Raw genomic sequence first — 26,695 nt, 5'->3', positions numbered from 1 at the left:
CTCTGTCAAAACTGACCACAGAAAGATTCCTGTATTCATATCTGGTCACAAATTAACAAAAAAGCTCTAATGTGGGTAATGCCACACTGGGCAAATTTTGAGAAGCAGTACAGGGTCGTGGGATGCGCACAGTGGTATGATGTGGTGCAAAGAAACATACACTTTGGACTCAGATGATACGGTTTGAAATCTGACTCTGACATTTATTTATTTACTAAAATTAAAAAAATGAAGCAAAATATACAGAACATAGAAGTTACCATTTTAACCATTTTTAAGTTTACAGTCAAGTGGAATTACATACACATTGTTGTGCAGCCATCGTTAGCATTCATTCTCCAGAACTTTCCATCACCCCAAACTGAAAGTCTGCACTCATTAAACAGTAAGTCCTCTCCCCCAGCCTGTGGCAACCACCATTTCGTTTTCTGTCTCTGTAAGGTGACTGTTCAACGTATCTTATGTTGGGTGGAATCATACAAGGTTTGTCCTTTTGTGTTTTGATTTATTTTTGCATCTGTTTATTAAAACTAAAATCTATCTATGAGGACATTTGATACGAGACATTAACTTAGGATCATCCTTGGCACAGAGTTTGCCCTCAACACGTTTGCTTCACTTACTCTGATTTACTCAGGAACGGTGAAAGGACACACGGACCTCCAGCGCCGGGGGCGAGTGTGCGCCTGCGCTCTGTGCTCTCTAGAGGGCGGACAAGGGCTTTGGGCTGACCCGAGGAGATATCTCGCGAGACTGTCAGACGTGTGGCGTGAGGCGTGGGAGGAAGGTTGTGCTCTCGCGAGAACTCTTCCTTTCGGCCCTTTACTTGTTCGGGCCGGTCTCTCTCCGAGGAAGCTTCCACTCCGGTCGCCGGGCGCTGCGCTTGGAGCTGGTAAGAACCACAGTGGCCCTTCGGGCCGGCGCGACTCCTCCAGCCCTCACACTGCGGGCTGTTCCAGGGCGCCATGACCGCTTGCCCACCGGGCCTGGGCCTGCCTTTCCCGGCCAGCCTTTCCCTCGACCCGTCCTGTCCGGGGGTCACCTTTTCTTGACTGTCGGCCGGCCGGAGGCTGCGCTCTCCCCGGGCCTCAACACTCTGCCCGGGGGCCACCACCTTCTTTCTGCCCGCCTTCTCTTGGCCCCGGGAGTGACAGCTGCAAGGTTTTGCTTGCTCTCGCCAGGGTCTCTTGGGGGCAGAGAGACTCCCGTTTCTCCAGAATGGGCCCGGAGGCATATCCATTCCTACACTGCTGGGTGGAAACGCGAGGAAGATCATGTTTTTTTCAGCCCTCTGAGTGCCAGCACATCTCATGTAATACAGCCCGAGAGGCAGCTTGATCCTCTCCTTTTTACAGTTGAGAAGAGCAAGTTTTGCTCATTCCTTGATTCATTCCACCAGCAATCATTTATTCATTGCCTAGGAGTTCAGGGGGTTAAGGCTATAGCAATGAAAACAAAGGGGCACAGCGCTTATTTTCGTGAAACTAAATTCCTGTGGCGGGCCAACAATGATATAAAACAGCGTTACGTGCCATGTGATACAACAAGGGATAATGCGATCAAGAATGACAGCAGTCAGAGTCTGTCAGGTCACAAAAGCAGAGCTTTTTTCACAGCAGCATTTTTCGGCATTTTCTAATCAGGGTAAGGTTCACCGTAGCGTAACTGTCTTTGGACAGATTTAGCTTTCCACCACCTATCTGGTAATTTGGAAATGTGGTTGTAAGGTCTCTTGAATAACTTCCTGGGGTGAGGGTGAGACGGGTGATCATAGTTGGCTCATTTCTGCACTGGGGTCCTAGCATGCCATTTCTGAACTTTAAAGACTATCAGGCTCTTTGAGGAAGACTTACCAGATGGTACAGTGGAAGTGGGAGGTGGTGCGTGTATCTTGTGGCTTAGGGAAGTTACTTGGTTTGCTCTTTGGGATGTTTGCTAGCTTGTCCAGTTGTTAAGATAAATAAATGAGATAATATATGTAAGGTCTAGCCCCGTAATATCCCTCACATTTTATTTCTCCTTTCCCCCTTTTTATGAGACTTTTGTCTTTGAGTCCCTAGGGAAAATCATAGGGGTCTAAAGTTTTACGGTATTTTGCGTTTTTAATGTTTGTTTATTTTTGAGAGACAGAGCATGAGTGGGGGAGGGGCAGAGAGAGAGGGGGACACAGAATGCGAAGCAGGCTCCAGGCTCTGAGCTGTCAGCACAGAACCCCATGTGGGGCACCAACCCACAAACCATGAGATCATGACCTGAGCCCAAGTCGGAGGCTTAACCGCCTGAGCCATCGGAGCAGCCCTATGGTATTTTGTGTTTAAAAGATTTTTAATGTTTATTTTCGAGAGACAGAGACGTGGCACGAGTGGGAGAGGGGCAGAGAGAGAGAGAGGGAGACACAGAATCTGAAGAAGGTTCCAGACTCTGAGCTGTCAGCACAGAGCCCGACGCAGGGCCGGAACCCCTGAGCCATGAGATCATGACCTGAGCCTAAGTCCAACGCTCAGCCGACTGAGCCACCCAGGCGCTCCTGGTATCTTGTGTTTAAATAAACCTCTGTTATTACATTATCACGGTTGGTCAAACAGGTATTTCAAAAGTGGGAAAGCATGGTGAGCTATGTAAGGGAAGGAAAATGTGATTCTCCGGGGGTGGGTGGGGGGGGGGTGGGGGAGGCGGAGCGATCTTATTTTAGAATTAGGGAGGACTTCCCACTCCACCCCATTTTATTAAATGGCTTAGTTGTACCAGAATCTCAGGAACTTGTGTAGGGGCTTCAGAAAACCGTGCAGGATATTCTGACACATCCCTACCCCCATTCAAAAGCCTCTTGGCTAATGTTTTATAATAATTCCCCTCCTAGAGTAGGGGAAGCGTTACCATACTGGAGAACATTCAGAGCCAGTCATTGCCGCTGCTGATGGATTTTTAACTCTGTCTCTTATTTCAAATAATTAGTATTTTCTGCTGAGTTTTTGGTGACTCAGTGGCACAATTCTCCTCTAGATAGCAAGTTCACCGTTGTGGCTTCAGGGACTATCATAAGTATAGTCAGCTTAAGCACACAGTAAATATTTGTTGAATGAATACATAAAATCTCAATGCCTAAATGACCCCTTTAACATACATTGTGTGGCTAAGGAGTTATGACTCAGACCTGGGATTAAAGATTAAATCTTGGTTCCTCCACTTGGAAGCTTGTGATTGTAGGTAATATATTTAACCTCCTCAATCCTTAGTTTCTTTTTTTTGTTGTTGTTTTTTAAGCCTTAGGTTCTTTATTTTTAAAATTGCAATAATATGTATCTTAAATATTTGTGAGGACTAAATGAGATAATGTGTAAAAGAAAGCCTTGGCACAAAGATATATTAAATGTTTACTGAATTTATTCAACGAATATTTATTGAACACATACTGTATAATGGTGGACAAAAAGACAAAGTTTCTTCCTGTGTGGAACTTACCTTTCAATGTGTTTTCTGAAGTGGGGTCAGAAAATAAATGGTTTCTTCATGTCAGATTGTGGTAAGTACTATGGAGTAAAACATATATTAAGTGTGACTGTGGAAGGAAGATTTAGTCTGTATAGGATAGTGAGCAATGGCCTCACTGGGAAGACAGCCTAAGGAAGTGATCAGATCCCCTAAGGAAGTGAAAGAGTGGACATGAGGCTCTCTGGAAGAAAGTGCAAGGGCCCCGGAGGTGGAAGCATCCTTGGTATGCTGGGGGAGCAGCAAGGAAGCAATGGTGGCTGGACTGAGCCAGCAAAGAGAAGAGTAGGTGGGGGTGGGGGTGGGGTGGGCAGCAGTCATGAGGTTTCTGCGGGAATACTGGAGAGAGATGATGGTGACTTATTGAATATACGGGCTACATAATAAAATGTCTTCTTTATTATCATACCCCATTCTCTGACCAAGAGTGATAAAAGTAGCTGCAGATATCCCTTGATTTTTTAAAGCATGTGTTATACCACTTTGCTTTTACAAAAGACCTGCACTCGTTATATTTTTTTTTTTTTTTTTTTTGCTAACCAAAGAAATCCAAAGAGGAGTTTTGCTTTTACAAAAAAAACGGTGAAAAGGGAATATAGCGTTCAGCATTTATTTTGCAGTGAGCCGATGTAGAGGCGGCGTGCCTCCCCAGCAGCTAGAGTGGCGCCACCAAGCTCCTTCCCTGGGAACTACACTCAGCATCTCAGCAGCAGGCCATCACAGCTTTGAACTGTGTCTGTGAGCATTAGTGCTTTATGTCAATTTATTTTGTGCATCCATTAGAAAGATATGTCGTAAGGCATCATAAAATCCTCAGAGAGGTTATTTTTGGGGCCTGGAAATGCTCAAAAATTTTTCCATATAAATTAATGGTAATTGCTTCTTTATGCCATTTCAACTTACGAAAGGTTGCACAGAATGCCCTGCTTTTGGATAATGGGGGAAACTTTAATGCCTATATAGCTCTTACTATGTGTTAGGCATTATTCTAAGTGCTTTACATATATCAATCTTTGGGGGATTACGAGTACACTTACCTTGATGAGCACTGAGTTAATATATGAAATTGTTAAATCACTTTATTGTACACTGGGAACTAATACAACTATATGTTAACTACACTGGAATTTAAAAAATAAATTAAAATATATTAATCTTTGAGTTATTTGAAAGAAGTATACTGAGCCTCAGAGAATTAAGACTTGTCACTATGCATGATGAGCACAATAGAATGTGTTCCTGGTTCAGACTGTACTTTCTGAGGCATTGCTGAAATTAGTGGAATCATTGTCTCTGTTTATATACCAGTTAGGTTGCCAGTCTAAAGTGACCATAAGGCACGAACCAGTGTGTATGTATTGGCTTAAGCACAGTTTTCGGGAAGGCATTATAGATGTCCATGGCATTTTTGTTACTCTTCTTGCTACTTTTTAGTTTTCATAAAGCTTTTGTCCACATTTTCATTTAGGCTTTGTTTCAGTTATGAGTATGTCTGAATACTTTGTTTCAACATAGAGCACAGAAACAATGCCAGTGGCCTAGGCTGATCTGGGGGCCAAGTTGAGCACTTTTACTCTACTGAGTCCCTTTAAATAGTGTTTCTGTGCTTGTCAGTTAAAGGCGCTGCCGTATAGTCCTTCTCAGCTTGTCTTTGCTTGTTAAATTATAACATTCAGTCATAACATCCCATGTAGCCTACAGTACCTCGGAGCCTGACATGGTATTTATTCTCTTTGAATTCAGTAGATTCACTGGCAAGTGAATAAAATTGTTATTTTGAGAGCACTCTTTTTTCTTCTGATATGAATGATTCATTCTAATTCTCTTAGCCATTCTTATCCCAAGCCATCATCCCTGATTTTGCCTGACTTGATTATTCAGTGGAATCAAGATATTCTTCTCTGGGGCTAGAAGTATGTTTGGGGGCACTTTTGAGGCTTCCAGTCCTCTTATCCAGCATTACTTAGAGTCCTCTACAAATGTGATAATTTGGTTCATTGAAGGAGTGAATAGCTGACAAAATAGGTTAAAAGGTTTTTGATTGTCAGTAAGGTCATAGAAAAGTTAAGTCTTTTTTTAAAAAAAATTTTAGGGGCGCCTGGGTGGCGCAGTCGGTTAAGCGTCCGACTTCAGCCAGGTCACGATCTCGCGGTCCGTGAGTTCGAGCCCCGCGTCAGGCTCTGGGCTGATGGCTCAGAGCCTGGAGCCTGTTTCCGATTCTGTGTCTCCCTCTCTCTGCCCCTCCCCCATTCATGCTCTGTCTTTCTCTGTCCCCAAAATAAATAAACGTTGAAAAAAAAAATTAAAAAAAAAAAAATTTAAATGTTTATTTTTGAGAGACACACAGAGGGTGAGAGGGAGAGGGTCAGAGAGAGGGGGAGACACAGAATCGGAAGCAGGCTCCAGGCTCCGAGGTGTCAGCACAGAGCCTGATGCGGGGGCTCGAACTCACAAACGGCGAGATCAGACCTGGACTGAAGTCGGAGGCTTAACCGAGCCACCCGGGCACCCCAAGAAGTTAAGTCTTTTAATACTTGGACAATTACTGATTTCATAAGAACATAACCTTAGGTATATTTTGAATTTGACTTTGGCATTATTGCTAGTCCCACAAGCTTTAGAGAAGGGAAAATATTATATCACATGTTCACTTCTGTGGGAAAAACCACAAGATACTTATCATAAAATCGGGGATAAAATGGTATTACTGCGATAGTGGATAAGTAACATGTTTTCCTATCCTTGACTGTATTATGGCCAGAAAGTTCAAGTTGAAAATAGGGCAGGGCCTCAGTTCTGAAAGCCTACCAAACTTCTGTGGTGTCAGCTAGAATTTCTGTGGTACTGCAAAATCTTAAGGGGAAAAAAAATATCCAGAGTTGGCTGTAAATATAGTTATTATTTCCCCTTTAACTTACAGATTTGCTGATGTTTGTGGATCTGTATAGCTGAGCTTTGATAGATCTGGTGTCAGGAAAGATACTTTTTCTCTGTGCATATCCTGGGATCATGGTTTCGGTAGCAATACCCTTGCCAAAGCAATACCTTTGTCTTGTTTGAAAGAAAACTAAAATTAAGCCTTCTGCTAGAAACATTTCCACCTCTGAAAAACCTTTCTGAATTAATGCAGGCCTTAGTGTCACATCAAGGTGATTATCTGTGTTTGAAGAAGAACTGTACTGTACTTATTATATAAGTCTGAACTTGAACATTTGTTTATCACTCATTCATCCATCCACTTATCAAACATATATTAAGCCTCTGTTGAGTTTAGGGTCACAGTACTGTGCAACTCCAGGAACACCATTCTCTTTAAGTCAATTCAGTAGAGCATGTAGAGTGGAAGGGGTTAATGCCAAGACACCCTTACCAGGCTTATCTGTTAAGCATTAGAGTGAACAAAGCCAAGTAAGATATGATACCTTCTCTTGGGAATCTTCAAGTTAAGGAGGCAGGCATGTAATGTGTAATAATGTGGCATGTTACAGGTGTCATACTGGAAACCTGTTCAGAATGTAGTGAGTCCAGAGGAGGCAGCAGCTAACCCTGTTGGCTAAAACTATTGAGGACAGGGGTGCTTGGTCAGGAGAGGCTTCACAGTAGTGGCGACTTGGGCATAGTTAGAAAGTGGACAGGTGGGGAGAAGGGAACTGGTATTGCTGGCAGAGAGAGTTGGGAGAGCCAAGCTGGACAAGGTGAACCAGCCTGGACTTTTCATGGAACAGCTGTGTAGCAGATCACGGTGTGGGGGTTCCTTTGGGGAAACAGCAAGAGAGCCGTGTTGGAACAAGAAAATAGAGAACTTTATTGCCTTTATACAAAATTTGGACTGTATCTTGTAGGTAAGTGGGGAGTCATTGGAAAGTTATAGTTTATGTTCTCTTTAGATGAGATGATCTACTGGGAGTGGATGGTTCACTTGTTCTGAGATAGCAAGCATAGAAATCTTGAAGCAGAAGACAGTAAAATACCCTTTAGAACGTAAACATTGTATAAAGATGCAAGGGCAAATAATTAAGCTTAAGGGAGTAAAGAGGAGCCTGCAAAATGGTTTGAATGCAGGATTCTTCTAGATTTTTATGATTTTTTTCCTCCCCAGCCTTCTTATGTTTATGTAATACTTAGTAAATCACATCATTGTAGTAACAACTAAAGTTGGCATAAGCTGACAAAACACTGACTTTTAGTAACTGTAACTTGGGAATTCAAGTGAAGGAGAGCTGGAGCATTTAGGGTGTAGAGGCGTTGGTCAGGATCTTTTAGAGCGAGTGTAGGGATTATCAGTTATGTAGGTGATGGTCAACATAGTTTCTATTGTATTTACATTGTATTTTATAGGGACACCTAAAAGATAAAAAGTTTTGACATCAGTTATGTTTTGATAGACTGAGAATTCCTCCTTTCTAACCATTTGACTTAAAGTACAAAGGGTCATGGGGTGTCTGGGTAGCTCAGTCTGTTAATCATTTGACTCTTGATTTTGGCTCAGGTCATGGTGTCATGGTTCATGGCATTGAGCCCCCGTGTCAGGCTCTGCGCTGACAGCGTGTGGGTCCTGCTTGGGATCCTCTCTTTCCCTCTCTCCCTCCCCACCCCTGCCCAAAATAAATAATAATGAATAAAAAAAACTTTAAGAAATTGTTTTCTCATTATTTTTGGTAATGTCTGAAATTGGATCCCAGAAACTTTGTGCATGATAGATAAAACAGGCACCTCCACAAACTGTTCATCTGAAATCTGAGGGATGCGTAACTGAAGGTGATGACCTTTTGTGTTTGCTTTTTGTCATGTGGTTTTTCTTTACTCTTATTATTTACAAAAATCATTTCATATACATAGACAAGAGCAAGTATTTTGCATTAATATAGTTGATTGGAAGGGAATGACTGTGCTGTCTAGCTTTTGTCTTCTGGCCTGATTGGATATGCAGACTGTAAGGATTGTTTTTGGAGAAAAAGGCACCAGACTAGAAGTACCATTAGCACGATAATCATTCAGGAATACTGTGTCAGGTAGCGTCCTAAACATTTTCCATGTATCAATTCATGTAATTCTCATTGAGTTGGGTCCATTATTATTGTCCCCATTTTACAGACCAGGAAACTGAGGCACAGATTGGTTAAGTGACTTGCCTGTAGTCACACAGCACCTAAGTGGGAAGCAAAGTTTTGTACTCAAATGGTCTAGCTCCAGAGTCCATTCTCTTTTGTATTACTGCCTCTCTAGGTAGGGCTCTCATTTTAACTTTCGTATTCTCAGCACCTAAAATAGTGCTTGGCATCTGGTAGGTGCTCTAAGCAAGCTTTTTTTGAATGAAGAGCATTCATGACTTTTAACAGCGGCACTGGACTGTGTGTGGCTTGTGTGCCAGCATGTGATTGTTGTGAGAGACAGACACTAGGGTACAGGTAGAGGTGTGTCACAGATATGAGGGGATGTCTGAGAGGGCCTGGAACAAAAGACGAGGGCCGAACCTCAGCTGGGCTGACAGGGGTGATCTCTGGAAGCGTAAGCTACTGGGAAGGGACATTCCAAGAATAACTCCGTAAGCCTTCTGACTGACCCACGTTTGTTATTTGTCTGTAACGATTAGCAGCATAACCCTTAAGTCCTCAAAGTCTCGACGATTTGGGGCACAGAGCGAGGTGGACACAGGCTAAGAGTTGGAGCAGCAGGGCGGAGGGGACGCTGGAGAGGAGCCCCCTGGCGTCTGTGGGCCCCTGGCTTCCGGAAGCGGCGGGGAGGGGGTGGAGCTTTGCGAGAGGCTGCGGGGGGCCTCCGGCTGGAGGGGCAGGATGGGGGCGTCCGAGGGGCGGGTCCTCCAGGCCCGCCCCCGGCGCCGACGTGCGTGCGTGTTCCCGGCCGCCGTGGGCTGCTGCCACTAGCGGGCGGGGCGGGGCGCGGCCCGTGGCCGCGGGGACCTTCGGCCCTTGAGTCCAGGATAAAGGGGCCTCCGGCTCGCCAGGCAGGTGGCGCGGCGGAGACTTGGCCTGCGGGGTACATCGGGCAGCCCTGGGCCGCAGCGGGAGCGCTCTGAGTCGACTCGGCGCGCTGGGCTGAGGAAGGGGCTCTGTGGCCCTGGCTGCGCGCATGCGTGCTGAGAGGCGACCCTGCGGGCTGCGGCTCATACCGGCTACTGTGCTCTTAGAAAGTGTGGGGGAACCTGGAAAGTTGCATGAGTCATTGTTGCTTTTGAACTAGAAAAGTCTTGGCTTTAGGTGGGGAATTTTGTGGTCAGTTTCAGTTACTGCTTCGGAAATTTGATGTGCTGGGGTTGACTGCTTGTAATTCCGTGTATGAAGGTAGACAGATCCTAGGGCAGTAAGCTCTGAAGTTGTAATCTTAAAATATGCTATGGAGATTTCATTGTTATCTTATTTTGTGTAAGTCTCTTCAGGCATTAACCTTATTTGCCAGGTATAAAAAAATTACGGAGAATCAGATCCTGAATTTCAAAAATACTTTCTTGATAAAGAATTAAAAGTGGGCTGGGGCTAGGGTAAGATATATAGCCTTTGAGGTAATGAATTGTGAAGTAAAAAACCTTAAAATTTTTTTTTAACAAGAAGAAAGAACATGTGAAGAAATGTCTCAAGGTAAAATGGAATGTGGACTATTATTTCATAATTTTTTTTTCCTGAAAATTTGTACCAACGGTCTATTATATATTGTCTCATCAAAGATAACAAATTGGCAGTATTTCAAATTTAGTAGTCAGTAAAACATAGATGTATGCTGTGGATTGGTTTTTAGTGTGTGGGTTTCTAGCAATGATTTGGATGCCAGGAAAATAACTAAAAAGTGGACCTCTTTTCTTGGAGAGGAGGTTAGGTGGGAAGGGTGACAAACACTGAGAACTGGAAGGTGCAGTTAGAGATGACCTTGTTTAAGCCTTTGTTCAGACAGACGGATGGAACTCTGAGTGATTGTGATACAGATGTGGGATCAGATCCAGGGCTGCTGCTCCTGTCCTCCTTGCTTGGGACTGGTACTTGGCAGTGTTTTGATTATTCTGAACCTGTCATGATGTGCACGAGTATTATTTATTTTGTTAGCATTATTTAAGGAAGAAAGTTCTGAAAAACTGTCTTAATTTATTGAGGACTATGAAAATGGACAGAATCTTAATGTAAGTTATTTCAGTAGTACAATAGTATTCTATTGGAATGTTAATTTCTTTTTGTTGTTTTTGGGATGTTAATTTCAGACTCTAGAATTGGTAAATAAAAATAATTTGTGAGTGATAATACACTAAAAGAAGAACAAGTTGGTCACAGAACATCCCGGACTAGACCTTAAGAACCTCAGTTCTAAACCCAAACCTGTTATGGCTGTGGTCCTTTAGGTGGATCATTTAAACTGTCTGGGCCTTTTGTGGTTTCATCTGTACAATGAGAATAGTCTACTAAAGAGATGTCAAAGAGTTTTTCAACTTAAAAAAATTTTTTTTAATGTTTATTTTTGAGACAGAGAGACAGAGCATGAATGGGGGAGGGTCAGAGAGAGAGGGAGACAGAATTCAAAGCAGGCTCCGGGCTCTGAGCTGTCAGCACAGAGCCCGATGCGGGGCTCGAACCCATGGACCGCAAGATCATGACCTGAGCTGAAGTTGGACACCCAACCGACTGAGCCATCCAGGCGCTCCAGGTTTTTCAACTTTTTTTTTTTAACGTTTATTTATTTTTGAGACAGAGAGAGACAGAGCATGAAAGGGGGAGGGTCAGAGAGAGGGAGACACAGAATCTGAAACAGGCTCCAGGCTCTGAGCTGTCAGCACAGAGCCCGATGCGGGGCACGAACTCACGGACCGCGAGATCATGACCTGAGCTGAAGTCGGCCACTTAACCGACTGAGCCACCCAGGAGCCCCCGGGTTTTTCAACATGAAATTGTGGTTTGTGTTGGTCACAAGAGGGCTATTGCTTTTTGGAAATTTTATGGTTAAACCATATGATAATGACTTAGTTTCATTTGTGGTTAGTTGCTCAATTCTGGTTTCAAGGTCTTTGGGTTTCATAATTAGATTTGTGCCAACCACTGTGCAAAGATGGCATATATAGTTTGTAGAATTCTTGTTTTGGGAGAGTTCTGGGTTCTCCTGGAGCTTTATTTTAGGGGTACGTGTGTCTCTCCCTCCTACTTCCCCCTACCCTCAAACCTAGGACAGGAATCCTAGAGGCGGGGAAGTTTTAGAAGCACTTAAATTTTAGATTTTGTCTCATAAAATATACATTTAAGGCAGTCTTCTTTTGAAGGTGGTAGGGCAGTATTTTGGATTATAAAGATGAATAAAAAAAAGATTTAAAAAAAAATACTTATTTATTTTTGAGAGAGAGAGAGAGCATGAGCAGGGGAGGGGCAGAGAGAGAGGGAGACACAGAATCTGAAGCAGGTTCCAAGCTCTGAGCTGTCAGCACAGAGCCTGATGTGGGGCTTGAACTCACAAACTGTCAGATCATGACCTGAGCCGAAGTCAGATGCCTAACTGACTGAGCCACCCAGGTGCCCCAAAAAAGAACATTGTTAATAGTCTTTAATTGATTGGAATTTTAGATTGAGAGCTGATTTGGTCCAGTCTTTTTACAGGTAAGAAAATAGGCAAAATAGGCTCTCAAACCTGAAACAAATGGTGGATTGTTGAAAATGACCATATGCACTAGTAATTTCATACATGTCTCTTTGGATGTGACCTTTCATAAAGCTTTCATTAAGCTAGGTCAGTCTTCACCTCATTGTGATTTGAGTTCACCTGCGTAGTGGTGTTCTTGATTTCCATTCTGAGGGCTTCCTCCTCACTGCAGTACAAAAAGGGAAGCCTTTGCATAACTACTTTCTTGGGATCTAGGCTATAGAAGCTGACTGTCCCCTCCACTGCTGCACAGGGAGGTGGGGGAGACCGCCAAAGGCAGCAGAGAGACAAGCATCCTGGGACTGATCATAAGGAAATGAAACAGGTTTTCTTAGCGACTGACAAATGAGCTCTAAAGATCCTTATTCTTTTTTTTTTTTTTTAATTTTTTTTTCAACGTTTTTATTTATTTTTGGGACAGAGAGAGACAGAGCATGAATGGGGGAGGGACAGAGAGAGAGGGAGACACAGAATCGGAAACAGGCTCCAGGCTCCAGGCTCCGAGCCATCAGCCCAGAGCCTGATGCAGGGCTCGAACTCCCGGACCGCGAGATCGTGACCTGGCTGAAGTCGGACGCTTAACCAACTGCGCCACCCAGGCGCCCCTAAAGAGCCTTATTCTTAACAAGATGACTGTTTTGAAGGATAACACTCATTTTAATTTGAAAACATGTGATAAATATGTGGGAAAAATCAGTTTTGTAACTTAAATCTCATCCTGCCTTCTGTCCATAGCTGATAAGGAGAAAAACCAATTTGCCATGTTTTGTTCTCATTAGACAGTTGTATGGTACTTGTGATTGAATTGAAAACATCTATAGGGATCTAGTAATAACAGTCAGCACCTAAATGCATTTGAATGTGCCACCCATATGATGTAGAGCTCGGGTTTTGACATTGTGAAGTGCATTCTAGTTTAATTTTATTGATTAAATTTTATACTGTGCCAGGCATTGTTGCATTCCTCACAAATGGTGAGGACCTAAGAATGGGAAATTTGGCACAGGTGAAATTTGGTTAATAATTGGCAAGACAACTAAACATGCCTTGCATAGAACTCTTAAGTGCAAAGTGCAGCAACTTGTGGTAATGAGGTGACTCCAGCTCTCCAAGTATGAGCCAGCGTTTCACTTGTGTTGCACTTGTGTTGTGTTCACTTGTATTTTTCAGAGTCCCTACAGTGTGCACCAAGTGTACACTAATTCCTATGCTTAACACATGGCAGCTTCCAGTGTGAAAAAGAAGTTAGAAAAGTAGTGGGGCGCCTGGGTGGTCCAGTCAGTTAAGTGTCTGACTTTGGCTCAGGTTATGATCTCGTGGTCTGAGTTCCAGCCCCGCATCAGGCTCTATGCTGAGAGCTCGGAACCTGGAGCCCACTTTGGATTCTGTGTCTGCCTCTCCCCAGCTCACCGTCTGTCTGTCTGTCTGTCTGTCTGTCTGTCTCTCTCTCTCTCTCTCTCTCAAAAATAAGTAAACATTAAATTAAAAAAAAAGTTAGCAAAGTATTTACAGCTGGTGTTGGTGTTTTGAGGGTGGAAAAGTTTTCCACAGCGATTCCTCTCAAATTTAGTTAAGGAAGCCCTTCCTTTTTAGAAGTCATTATGGGGAGGGGCGCCTGGGTGGCTCAGTCAGTGGAGCATCTGATTCTTGATTTCTTCAGCTCAGGTCATGATCCCAGGGTCATGGGATTGAGCTCCGTGCTGAGTGTGGAGCCTGCTTAGGTCTCTCTCTCTCTCTCTGTCTCTCTCTCTCTCTTTCTGTCTCTCTCTCACAAACCCCGTATCCGGTGAGCCCCACTTCTCTATCTCCCCCTGTCTCTGCCCCTCACTCACTTGCGCCCCCTCTCTCTCAAAATAAAAAAAAGATTCTCTTCCTCTGCCCTTCTCTCCCTGCCCCCGGCCCCCACGCACTCTCTCTCAAAAATTAAAAAAAAAAAAAAAAGTCATTATGGGGAAACAGACTAAGGTAACAAAACAATTGGAAATTTCCTGAATTGCCTTCAGTTCCTTATAGGATCTCTAGTTCCTCACTTGGATCTTTTCCTGAGGTGGTGAAAAGAAAGCCTGTTAGGCTTCTTCTTCCCATCATTTTATTTTATTTATTTATTATTATTTTTTTAATGTTTATTTTATTTTTGAGACAGAGCATGAATGGGGGAGGGGCAGAGAGAGAGACACAGAATCCGAAGCAGGCTCCAGGCTCTGAGCTGTCAGCACACAGCCCAACGCAGGGCTCCCAACTTGTCAACCGTGAGATCATGACCTGAGTCAAAGTCAGACGCTCAACTGACTGAGCCGTTCAGATGCTCCCCCATCATTTTATTTCTGAGGGTGGGGATCACACTGCTTTTGTCCCTTTCTAGTTTCTAGCTAGCTATCTGGTCCTAAACCTAGGCATGGAGATGCAGTCTAGGCCAAAGTTCGCTTTGTCTCAGATGAGGTGTCAGTCATCTGGAGGACTCTGCACTGGGTAGACTGCTGTTGAGCCAAGAGCAGCCATCTCTCAGAAGGTCCTTGCCTTCAGAACCGATAGTTCTTTCATATATGGTCTCAGATGTCTCATGTTAATCCTCCTCTACTCCCTGTGGGTGATTCTGAACAAATCTAAGTCTTTTTTGACAGGTCGCCAAGTATTTGAGTGTAGTAATCATGTCCTCCCAGAAACTTATCTAGGGTGAACAGCTTCCCTTCCTAGAGAAATTTTTCATATTTTTAGAGTCCCTTTCCCTTTTTTAAATGTGTTTTCTAAAGTGTGTTATTCAGAAAACAATTTCAAATTTAATGTAATAAATATGGAACAGATTAGTCCTGTGACAAATGCTATACTGTTGGTAAATGCAAATAGTTCGTTATTTTTCTTAGACCCTGCACAGTGCTAACTCATGTAGAGCTATACTTTCAATTAAAAATCTTCATCCTTTTAAAAACATTTTATTCTCTTTTACTTTATCTTCCCCCATTCAAGTTTTAAAAATTTACATTCTGTTTTATAAGATTTAACAGCTATGTCGAGATTGTTTTGGAATCTGTTTTTGTCAAAGTCCTGTGTTAACCCCAACTTTAATGTCTGTCTTCTGTTTTTATCCAGGTACTTAAGGAAAACAGTTGAGTAATAGGGGAAAACATACCTCTAAAAACTTCACACACTGGCTTCAGTCTGTTATCCTTTGAGTTGTTTGTAAAAAATAATCCATTTAGTTATAGTTCTGTTTAGCTCATATTCACTTTGTCCTCGAAGACAGTATGTAACCTTGTCACAGGCCGCACTGTCGAGCATCCAGATAGATTGTGGCTGCAGGATTACGTTGAGTGGCCAGTTTACTAAAACTATTCAAGAAGGAAGAAACTTTGGTATCACAGGGCTTAGTGACTTAGTGAACACATGCTGGGCTACACCGATTACTGCTTTTTTCTAAGTGTTTACAAATGATCTCTGATTCTAGATCTTTCCCGGATAGACACAAACTTCTTCCAGCGTTTTTTGTTAAGCTTTTGCTTCATTGTTTTCCAGTGCTTCTGTCTCAGTCTCATTATGTCATTGGTTATGTGCTGTTCTTTCCACTTCTGTTTCTTATCTCTTGTAAACCTAGGATTGTAGAAAATTCCTGTAGCAGCCCACACCAATGCCTGTAAGCATTTCCCTTATCAGAATCCTGTGAAAGTATTTTGTTAGATTAAATTCTTGAAAACTTCTTAGCTATGAAACCATCCCTAAGTTAGTTCTTACTAAATTAAAAAAAAAGTCCCATCTAAAAGAGAAAAGAGGAAATATATTAAAATTTCCTCTTTCTCAATAAATATAGGCAAATGCTAGATCTAAACTATGTTCTAAATTCTGTTTACCAATTACTGGTTTGTCGCTACTTTTCAAAATAATTATGGATCTTTCTAGACCTTTTAGTCTTCATCTCTAAAACTGTAAAGTAAGAACACATGCCTCCTATGATTTTATATGTGTTATAAATAAAAATTTACATTCCAGTGTTCTTTTAACTTTTTGGAGGCTATATAATTGCCCTATCAGGTCAGGAAAATTGGTGTTTTTTAGGAACAGTTTGTTCACATGTAAAGTGTCACTAACCTAGATGCCTAGAATTATATGTCAGGAATGCAGTAGTGTTGAGCAGGAAGGAAGAAGCAGTATTTTTTGAGTATACTGTGTGCTGGGTCATGTGTTGGAAGTAATCTAATTATGCTAGTTATTGGGAACTGGTTGGAATGATCAGTTGGGGGATGATTGAAAGGTGGTTTTTGGTTGCAATTACAGTGCAATTTAGATTTTTTCTTTCTTTCTTTCAAAGGAACAGTGAGCAGAATGAGTACCTCACAGGACCAGAGTGGCTGCTCCAGTAATAGAGAACCCCTTTTGAGGTGTTGTGATGCACGGAGGGACTTGGAGCTTGCTATTGGTGGAGTTCTCCGGGCTGAACAGCAAATTAAAGATAACTTGCGAGAGGTGTGATGTGCGCTTTTTTCTTCCCTTGTCTGGGCTCTTAGCACAGGGCTGGTTAGAGCATGGCCAAGGGCTTGACTTCTCAGTGCCATCAGAAAGTTTCACCCCATGCCTTGCACGGTATGCCTGAAATGTTAATGCTTTTGATCCCCAAGGGAGATTAAACAGATGGTAGAAGAGTCTGGAAAACCTTGTACCACTGTAAAGAGTTCCGCTTGCATTGTGTGTGGTCCCTGTGCCAAGCACTGCCATCAATAAAACATAACAAAATGAATGAGCACTACTGCTCAGCTGTGTCCTTGTTGCATAAAGGGTGGCACTTCATCATGTCCCCTACCATCCTTTAACTTGGTGGTGGCATGGTTTTGTTGGTGGCATGGTTCTGTAAATAACTTTATCTGTTAGAGCAAGCCAGAAGGAAATCTTTTTGTTCCATTGGCCTACTAGTACTGTGTTGGTGAAGACCAATACTTGGAATACTTCCAATACTTGGAAGACCAAGTATTACATGACTGAAATAAAACTTTATTATATAGAAAAACTTATTTAAAAATCGTTTCTTATGTGAATTCTCAGATAATTTATGGCTGTTTTGATTTCTTTCCTTAGGATTTTTACATTTGTCCTTTTCTGAATCGCCGTTTATGCTTCCAGAAACATTTAGTTTATAGTTTTGCTTAAACTGTCTGCCCTAATGGTCTTGTAGCTATTGACATGTAGTGGCACATCTCTTTACTGAATTGGCTTACTGTAAATGGATTGCTCATTTGTAGAGTGAGAAAACAGATAAGGGCTAGCTATTAAGGTAATACTCCTATCTTACTCCACTGATGAATTTGTCAGACTATAGGTTTTCAAATTATATGGAAAACTGAGGGGGATCAGTGTTACATGGCATATCATTTATTTTTTCTTGATTACTTTAGGCCACCCAAATAAACCGGTTCCTCTTCAGAGGGAGGGTGTATTGAATGAGGATTTTTGAGCCTATGAATGTCTTTATGTCTGGAATTCTTAAACTGGGTCCATGGGGCTTTGGTGGTTTCATGGGTGGGCTTCGGGACCCTAAACCCTGAAATTAGAGGCAAAATTTTGAGTATATAGTATGTGTTTTTCTGGGGAGATGCTCCATAGAGGTCATTGGATAACCAAAAGGATGTGTGACCCCCCCCAAAGTGTAAGTACCTCACCATTCTGTGGGTAACACCATTCTTCGGGCTTATAACAGGAGTGAAGCTAACAGGTATGCATTTCCTAGGTCAAAGCCCAGATTCACAGCTGCATAAGCCGCCACCTGGAATGCCTTCGAAGCCGTGAGGTGTGGCTGTATGAACAGGTGGATCTCATCTATCAGCTTAAAGAAGAGACACTTCAGCAGCAGGCCCAACAGCTCTACTGGGTAAGGTGGTTGGTTGCAAGGCTGTAATTGGTTTTGACTGTGGCTTTTGGTTTCCAGAGAATGCCTTTCCTATAATGTAGCATTAATATAGATCAGGTAAAAGTTTAATCTCAAGTGCTGTTTGTTAACTTGGATATACTCAGTGTGGCTAGACGGTTTCAATTTTTCTTACAGTTACTGGGCCAGTTCAATTGTCTTATTCATCAACTGGAGTGCACCCAAAACAAAGATCTAGCCAATCAAGTCTCTGTGTGCCTAGAGAGGTAAAGATGTTTTTTGCTTGTTTTGACTTTTGACTCTTTGACTTTGATACATTTTTTAAAAAGTCAAAATTTATTGAGAGCAGGGGAGGGGCAGAGAGAGAGGGACACAGCATCCTAAAGCAGGCTCTGCGCTGTCAGCGCAAAGCCCAGTGTGGGACTAGAACCTGCGGACTGTGAGATATGACCTGAGAGATGAAGTTGGACACTCAACTGACAGAGCCACCCAGGCGCTGCTAAAAAAAGTCAGTTTTGTAACTCATTGTATGTCTTGGATTTAACTTCTTTTTTTCTGTGATAAGGTCATCCTACTTTATATATTTAATATTATACTGGGTGGTGTGTAGTTAAGTCATCTACCTGTGATGAGTTTCTTAGAAAAGTATAGTCATTTCAGATTACTCACAGTTTGGCTTTGTTTTGGATTAAATAGTTACTCCTTAAAAAAGCCAGGTTTTATTTTTTCTCCAGACTGGGCAATCTGACCCTCAAACCTGAAGATTCGACTGTCCTACTTTTTGAAGCGGACACAACTGCTCTGCGCCAGGCCATCACCACATTTGGATCCCTCAAGACCATTGTGAGTGGTGTTGATCTCAGATAATTCATAGTGCACTTCTCAGATCTGTGGACTCACAGATGGTCTTAAAAACATCACATTTTTCCTATGAATAGTGGCTTTCTTGAGAATTTGATAAACTTCAGAAGTTTCATGTTCTGAATAAGTTGATTGAGCATTAGGCTGTGGTAGTTCTTGGAATGTGTATTGATTCATGGATAATCGCCAGAATTCATCTTGTATTTCTTTATTTTTTTATTAAAATTTAAAAAAATATTTTAATGTTCACTTATTTTTGAGAGAGAGAGAGTGCGAACAAGGAAGGGGAAGAGAGAGAGGGAGACAGAATCTGAAGCAGGCTCCAGACTCTGGGCTGTCAGCACAGAGCCTGATGCCGGGCTCGAAATCACAAACCATGAGATAATGCCCTGAGCTAAAGTTGGATGCCCAACCGACTGAGCCACCCAGGTGCTGCTTTTTATTTTGTTTTTGAGAGATAGAGAGAGAGGGAGCGTGAGCGAGCACAAGCTGGGGAGGGGGAGAGAGAGAGGGAGACACAGAATCCGAAGCAGGCTCCGAGCTGTCAGCATAGAGTCTGATACAGGGCTCGAACTCACTGACTGTGAGATCATGACCTGAGCCGAGGTCGGACGCTTAACTAACTGAGCTACCCAGGTGCCCCCCTCTTTATTTTTTAAGTTTATTTATCTTAGAGAGTTGAGTGAGCGGGGAAGGGGCAGAGAGAGAGGGAGAGAGAGAATCCCAAGCAGGTTCTGCACTGGCAACACAGAGCCTGACATGGGGATTGATGTCCTGAACCAAGAGATCATGACCTGAGCCGAAACCAAGAGTTGGATGCTTAACTGACTGAGCCACCCAGGCGCCCCAGTCTTGTATGTCCTTAAGTAACTTGGACATATATATATTTTTTTAAGTTTTTTTTTTTTTTTTTTTAAGTAATCTACACCCAGCGTGGGGCTTGAACTCACAACTCTGAGATCAGGAGTTGCATGCTTTACCAACTGAGCCAGCCAGCCACCCCTTTTTTAAATACTTTGACATATTTCTTACAGAATTATTTCTCGGTCTTTTTTAAGTTTAGTGTTTTTTTTTTTTAATTTTTTTTTTTTTAATGTTTATTCATTTTTGAGAGACAGAGACAGAGTATGAGCGGGAAGGGGCAGAGAGAGAGGGAGACACAGAATCTGAAGCAGGCTCCAGGCTCTGAGCTGTCAGCACAGTGCCCGATGTGGGGCTCGAACTCGCGAACTGCGAGATCATGACCTGCGCTGAAGTCGGATGCTCAACTGACTGAGTCACCCAGGTGCCCCAGTTAAGTTTAGTTTTTTATTTTGAGAGAGCAGGTGAGGGGCAGAGAGAGGGAGAAATAGAATCCCAAGCTGTCTCTCTGCTGTCAGTGAGGAGCCCTACGCTGGACTTGAACTCACAAGTCGGATACTTAACCGACTGAGCCACCCAGGTGCACCTTGCATGGTCTTTAGTCTGAGGAACCAAACATGTTCTCACCTGGGTTTTATTAAAAGCAGTAATACTACCAATTCTGGTGAATTCTCTTGTATGATGATAGTTATGTGATAGAGAATTCTCAGATTTCATAACTATTTGTAGGTCATCGAGTTTAGTATAAAGAATATTTATTTTAGTGAAATGGTAATGCTTGGCTTCCTGTGTTTGACATTTAGGAATTACAGTTTCACTTTTTTGGGATGAAAGCATAATTTGCATTTCAAAGATTAATTTGCTTTTATTTTATAGCAAATTCCTGAGCACCTGATGGCTCATGCTAGTTCATCATCAAATATTGGGTCCTTCCTGGAGAAAAGAGGCTATATCCCATTGCCAGAACAGGTAAAATGTCATTTTTTTTTCTGGTAACGAAGTTATTACTTGGCTTATATTTCTTTTGGGTTTTGATTAAATCACTTTCTTTTTTTTGCTACCATTTATTTGTAAAAAGGCACAAGTGGTATTGAGTTAGTTTATGCAATTAAATGCTCCTTTTGAGACTGAATGAGAGATAGAAATTTAGAGGTTTTATAGATGTTAAGAGAGAAAGTCATTGTTAGCAATCCATAAGAAATTATCATTAGCTGTCTGGGGTGGTTCTCTCTTGGGGAACCTTCTCTTCATAATTCATAGAGATGATTTACTTCTTAAGGCAGTGTGAATGAATATAGGCTGCTAGATGTTTTGAGTGGAGAAGAACCCTGGAGATGAGATATACTTCTTGTAAGATGGAGCCTTAGGGAAGTCATGTCACTTGTGCCGTCAGTTGGAAGCCAAAATTAGAAAGCTTGGGTCTCCTTTCCTGGTGAACTTTTGACGGTATTTGGCATGGCCTTGTTAAGCAGTGAAGTATCATGTGATTAGCAGAAGTCAGCATCCAGCACCATGGCTGTCCCTCTCAGCGAATGGCTCCTTGGAAACAAACCCGCCACTGGTCGGCAGGCTCCTTACATACCCAGCACCAACCTCCAGGACTGGCTTACCCAGAAGCAGACCTTGGAGAATAGTCAGGTGTGTTGCTGCTTTTATTGTTTCTGAGTAGATGCAGTAGTAGATGGGTTTAGTTTTTAACTCGTAGTGTACGTCTTTTAGTTTTTAAGTCTTGAAATACTTTTATGACTTTATAGTACAACAGTGATACCTCTTCACTATGGATAGAAAGGTTAGAAAACAGAACTCTAAAGAAATACAAACCCATAACCCCAACATGCAGAGATAACTGTTTTAACATTTTCATTTGTATACTTCCATTTTTTTTTTTTTTTTTTATGCGTACATATACTTAAATCCTGTTTTGGCTAGCGGATTTTTTTTTTCACTAGTAGAGCATGAATATATTTCTCTTTCATTTAATTTCTTCCATAAAATCCTTAATAGTATATCTCATTGATTGGCTGTAACTTAAACTCCCAATTTTTCTAGGTATAAAGTTCCTCTGAACAGTCAGGAGTTAATTTATGCTCATTCTTGATTAATTCCTTAGGAGTAAAATCCTAGAAATTTAGAAATTGCATTTCTAGATTATAATTCTGCATACCCTTCAAGACTTTTGATAAGTATTGCCAGTTTGGCTTTCCAGGAAGCTGATAAGCAATTTATATTCAGAAGAATATTTGGTATAATATATTGAGGGTGCTTCCTTCCCTAAAACTTCTCTAATAGTGGTAATCATTTATAAGCTTCTTTGTTTTTTTTTTGAATTTGATACAAAGTAACATTTTACTTTTGTTTTGAAGTTTCTTTGATTATGGAGGTTATTATTCACGTTTCTTGGCCTTTGATGACCTGCCTAATCATCGTTTGTTCATTTTTGTCTTCTTCATAAAAGCATATTATGTAGAACTGCTAGCCTTTCTTCTATCAAATATGCTGTAGATGCTTTCTCATAGTTGGTATTTAGTATCTTTCAGTTTTTTAAAAGCTATAGAAAATAAATTTATGTTCTTCAATATTTCAATATCCCAGCAGAGAAATCCTTTGTGTCTTGACCTTCCATACTTAAATTTGGAAACACTGGGCAGTGCAATAAATTTGCGTATAGAACTCTTATATGCAGTCATAATGTACTGGTGAACTAATACTGTGTACTTTTTATGTAGACTTCTGCCAGAGCCTGCAATTTCTTCAGTAATGTCTGGGGCAACCTGAAGGGCTTAGAAAACTGGCTCCACAAGAGTCAGCAACAAGAGGTCCCTGAAAAACCAACTTACCAAAAGTGTAATAGCCGTTCTACTACCAGTTCTTACTCCACTGAAATTGAAAAGGTTGGAGATCTGGAGCTTCTTGATCAAGATGAGATGGATCTTTCTGACTGGCTGGTGACTCCTCAGGAATCCCAGAAGCTGGAGAAGCCTGGCAAAGGCAGCTGTGAAGCCAGTGAGAAGTTTAAGCTCCTGTTTCAGGTGTTCCAGGAGCCCTATAGTGTGAGTGATTGGCTTCTCAAGCCCGATTCCTGCACCAATTGTCGGGGCAACCAGCCCAAAGGTGTGGAGATTGAAAACCTGGGCAATCTGAAGTGCCTGAATGACCACTTAGAGGCTAAGAAACCCTTGTCCACTCCCAGCGTGATTACTGAGGATTGGCTTGTCCAGAACCATCAGGAGCCATATAAAGTAGAGGAGGTGTGCAGAGCCAATGAGCCCTGTACGAGCTTTGCGGAGTGTGTGTGTGATGAAAACTGTGAGAAGGAAGCTCTGTGTAAGTGGCTTCTGAAGAAAGAAGGGAAAGATAAAAATGGTGTGCCTGTGGAACCAAATCCTGAGCCTGACAAGTGTATAGATTCCCTGAGTGTGTGGCTCTGTCCTTCCAGAAAAGAGGCAACAGAACAAGCTAAGACATCAAAGGCAGTGGCTCCTTCTAGTATTGCTAATTCCTTCCAAATCATAAGGAGCAGTCCCCTGTCAGAGTGGCTCATCACACCCTCCTGCAAAGAAGGATGTCCCAAGGAAGTGCCTATTACTGAGGACAGAGCTGGCAAACAAAAGCTTGTGAACCCCGTGGCCACAGCTGACTGGGTTTTGCCAGGAAACAAGATGGGAAACCTCAGCCAGTTATCCTCAGGGGAAGACAAGTGGCTACTTCGAAAGAAGGCCAAGGTGAGCACAGGCATCAGAATAACACCATTTTAAATGTATTTCATAGATTTATACTTTAATTAATCCCAAATCTTGCAAACGGGCCAGATCCTTAAATATGGTAGTGTTATTTGGCCTCAGTATTAACTTTGATGCCATGTTAGAACAGAATGGAAGATTTGTGATAATTATTCAGACTGAGATTTTTACATATTTTCCAGGTCCCCAGTCCCCATCCTGCAGGAAAGAAAAAAAAAAAAAAACCAAAACCCACCAGCCTTTTTATTGGCTGTCTATGGAAGAGATTAAACATTTGTACCTTTGCTTTTGCTTATTAGAGAGAATGGCCAACATTTATGTTATTACAATATTCCTTATAGATGCTACACTCTTTGGAAAATGAGTTAAGTTGGTCTCTTGCCTCCCAATTGTCATGTAACAACCCGCCCTTTTTGTCTTCTTGCAGGAAGTATTACTTAATTCACCCCTGCAGGAGGAACATAACTTTCCCCAAGACCGTTATGGCCTCCCAGCAGTTTGTGATCTCTTTGCCTGTATGCAGCTTAAAGTTGACAAAGAAAAGTGGTTGTATCGAACTCCTCTACAGGTGGGTGTACATGTCCCTGGTGTTAAAAAAAAAAAATAAATAAATAAATAATTACAGATTTTAGCTGCTTGTAAAGGTTTTGTCTTCTGTATGAATTCATACTTTGCCCACTGAACCCCTTTCCTATGAATGGTATGTGTATTAGGCAGATGAGGGTCAGGGGCGGATCATAGCAGTTTCATATATTTCACTTGAACTTGCTTTATGAAGTAACTAGGACACACTTGAAAGTGACCTTTCAGGAGGATACAGCTGTCAGGGGAATTTCTAATAGCTTATTGAGAAATTAGCGCCTTAAGGTGGGAAGAGATTTGCTTTTATCCTATAGTTGATTTTTTAATCTGTGGGCCTTCTTTACAGATGTGAAAGGATGGAACACTGGAGTCAAACAACTTTTCTGCAGATTATCACACCTCCATGAGCCGAGTGACTGTGCGGCTTGCCAAATCCTTGTGTTTCTGGGTCTGTCCAGTCAGCTTCATTCCTTTCCTGCCTAACTTTGAACTAGTGAAGAGAAATAAGTCATCAAATTATGAGCTACTGTGTAAAAGAAAAAGGCTTTTTGTCGATGCTGAGGTGATTCAGTTCCTTCTTACAGAAGTATTAACTTAAATTCACCCCTCCACTAGAAACACAGCATCTTGGTGGATAGGTCTTTTTCATAAGCCTCTACAGCTCCTTAGATTGGGTTGTTACTAGAAGTACATTACAACACTGTAGTTTTAAAAATGAAATAGTTCTATAATCAAGGTGTGTCGATGTATTCAAAAGCTACTAGTAAACTTCCCTAACCTTTTGATTGCCCTCCTTTAGATGCTTCCCTTGCTGTGGGTTTTCTTCCGTTGGTGGTGGAAGTAATGATTTTTCTGTTTAATTAATATAGTATATTTCACACAAATAGTTAACTTTGCCAATATAATGATTGTTTTCTTACCAAAATGTGTATTAACAATCTGGGCGTTTTTTGACATTATAAAATTAGCCTACATGTCAGATTCTACATTACTTTTCTCCTTTTGAGAGACTCAGCTACTGCAAATTTTCTTTTTCCCTTTTCTAAGTTACTAACTTATCTCCCGAGCTTTTAGAAGAGCTCCACATTGCTTCAAGACTGTATTCAGGGTAGTCCTAGCCACTTTCAAAATACTCTCAACTCCAGGCAAAAGAACCCTAGTGCTGACTAGTCAAAAGAGCAAAAGGCAAGACCTGTTAGAAATGCAGTATTTGAGCTATTTGCTATCCTAAGGGTTATTGGTGCATCCTGTGTAAATGGAAGCTGAGCTTGACACCTGGTGCTTTTAACTAGGGATAGAATAAGTGTCCTCTCACTGCAAGCATAGCATCTCTATACCTCCAAGAGTAGAATGCAGTGCCCTTTTAGTGAACAGGCTGTTTTGAACACTTGTGCCTTGGGGTGTTTATGAAGCTTTATGAAAACTTAATGTTTTCTCGGTATCCTTAAAAGTCACATATATGCTTTATGAAGTTTCTCTGTAGGAAGTGGGATTTATAATGTTTTTAAATTCTTTAAAGTGAGTTAACTTAGCTGCTTTCCAGGCTTTTAAACTGTTAGGCCACTCAGCTTGCCTGTGTTATCGTTAACTTTTAAAGTTTGTGATGTGGTCATCTAGAAAGTCCTTTTAGGGAAACTTCACAGTCCCATAGTCCTGGCCATACAGCTTTGTTAGGCTTGAACCACAGCTGAAAAGAACCTATTTTTTGGTCCCCCACCCCACCCCCCCAATACCACTTAGAACTTTAATAAAAGTGGCAGGTAAAAACTTAAGGAGCCTTTTCCATTATCTTAGGTTGCAGGAAACTTTGTAGTTTTTGAGGTTTAACAATGTATTCCTGATTTTACATTCATCACTATGTTAATGAGTATGTAAAACATTCTTTTGCATTGATGCATTTTGTACCTCCCTCCATTAAAAGCATAACAGCCAGAGGTGTTGTGTGTATTTGTAAAAACTACCGTGTCACAAAATATTCTACCACATTAAGCTTTGGTTAGGAGTACAGCTAAAAAATTTGAACATAAATTGCTTTTTGTATTCACTTAAATATTAGTGTATTTTTATGAAACAAATTAGCAAAAGATAGGTATATTACTAACTTCATTTTTAGGCTTTTCCTGAAGACTTCAGATCTACTCTTTTTAATTTTTAATCTGTTCTGTATGAAATATATTAAACTCACTTTTCTTAAAAACCAGGCCTTCAGCCAAGGTTCAGTGCTTTCCTGTCAAATTCCTTACTAGGTGCATGCAAAAGGCCCCACCTTTGCTCTTTTCTTTCCCATCATAATAACCACTAGTTGCTCTGTATTTATTGTGTATATGTGTAACATGCAGTACAGTTTTATTTAAGTTCATTTCATAGATGACAAAACTCAGAAAATTAAGTGACTTGCCCTTACCTCCTTTAGCTTTCCCAAGGCTTCCTTAAACCCTTGTAGCTCTTGTCTATTTCCTCTAATTATCTGTTTCTAATTACCTAAGGAGAGGAGTTAATGAGTAAAGAATTAAGCATGAATGTTGGACAGACTATTCTACTCATTAGATCTCAAGTATCTTGAGGTTGAGTGTCAGTTGTATGGCAGAATAACTGTAACCTAGCTGTTAATGGTGCCAAGTAGCCCTTCATTTCAACACAACCATGAAAATGTGTTGGGCCTAATGGGGGCAGACAGAAATGCTTT

The 26,695-nt window shown here is 41.6% G+C and overlaps 1 protein-coding gene across 4 annotated transcripts; it reads left to right on the top strand.

The window, feature by feature from the left end:
- Nucleotides 1-770: 770 nt before the first annotated feature.
- On the top strand, nucleotides 771-25,941 carry NCOA4 (nuclear receptor coactivator 4). 4 transcript variants are annotated; one of them, XM_047825111.1, is made up of 10 exons: nucleotides 771-892; nucleotides 16,418-16,572; nucleotides 17,828-17,968; nucleotides 18,143-18,231; nucleotides 18,700-18,808; nucleotides 20,564-20,656; nucleotides 21,179-21,325; nucleotides 22,414-23,409; nucleotides 23,855-23,995; nucleotides 24,356-25,941. In XM_047825111.1, exons 2-10 carry the CDS (start codon nucleotides 16,432-16,434, stop codon nucleotides 24,359-24,361), a joined length of 1,863 nt encoding a protein of 620 aa, XP_047681067.1. In that variant the 5' UTR covers nucleotides 771-892; nucleotides 16,418-16,431; the 3' UTR covers nucleotides 24,362-25,941. The 4 variants fall into 4 exon arrangements, with proteins under 4 accessions (XP_047681067.1, XP_047681066.1, XP_047681065.1 ...); XM_047825110.1 differs by lacking the exon at nucleotides 771-892 and adding an exon at nucleotides 9,322-9,454; XM_047825109.1 differs by lacking the exon at nucleotides 771-892 and adding an exon at nucleotides 9,478-10,085.
- The last annotated feature ends 754 nt before the right edge of the window (nucleotides 25,942-26,695 follow it).

The sequence above is a fragment of the Prionailurus viverrinus genome, chromosome D2 (genome assembly GCF_022837055.1).
Source record: "Prionailurus viverrinus isolate Anna chromosome D2, UM_Priviv_1.0, whole genome shotgun sequence".
Classification (NCBI taxonomy): Eukaryota; Metazoa; Chordata; class Mammalia; order Carnivora; family Felidae; genus Prionailurus; species Prionailurus viverrinus.
Note: the sequence above shows the minus strand (reverse complement) of the source record. Positions and strands in the feature narration are given on the sequence as shown.

Excerpts from the sequence above, each read along its gene's own strand:
- NCOA4 (XM_047825109.1), top strand. Across the intron at positions 18,232-18,699 it reads GTCTCTGTGTGCCTAGAGAG|ACTGGGCAATCTGACCCTCA; the intron begins GTAAAGATGTTT and ends TTTTTTCTCCAG. Across the intron at positions 21,326-22,413 it reads AGACCTTGGAGAATAGTCAG|ACTTCTGCCAGAGCCTGCAA; the intron begins GTGTGTTGCTGC and ends CTTTTTATGTAG.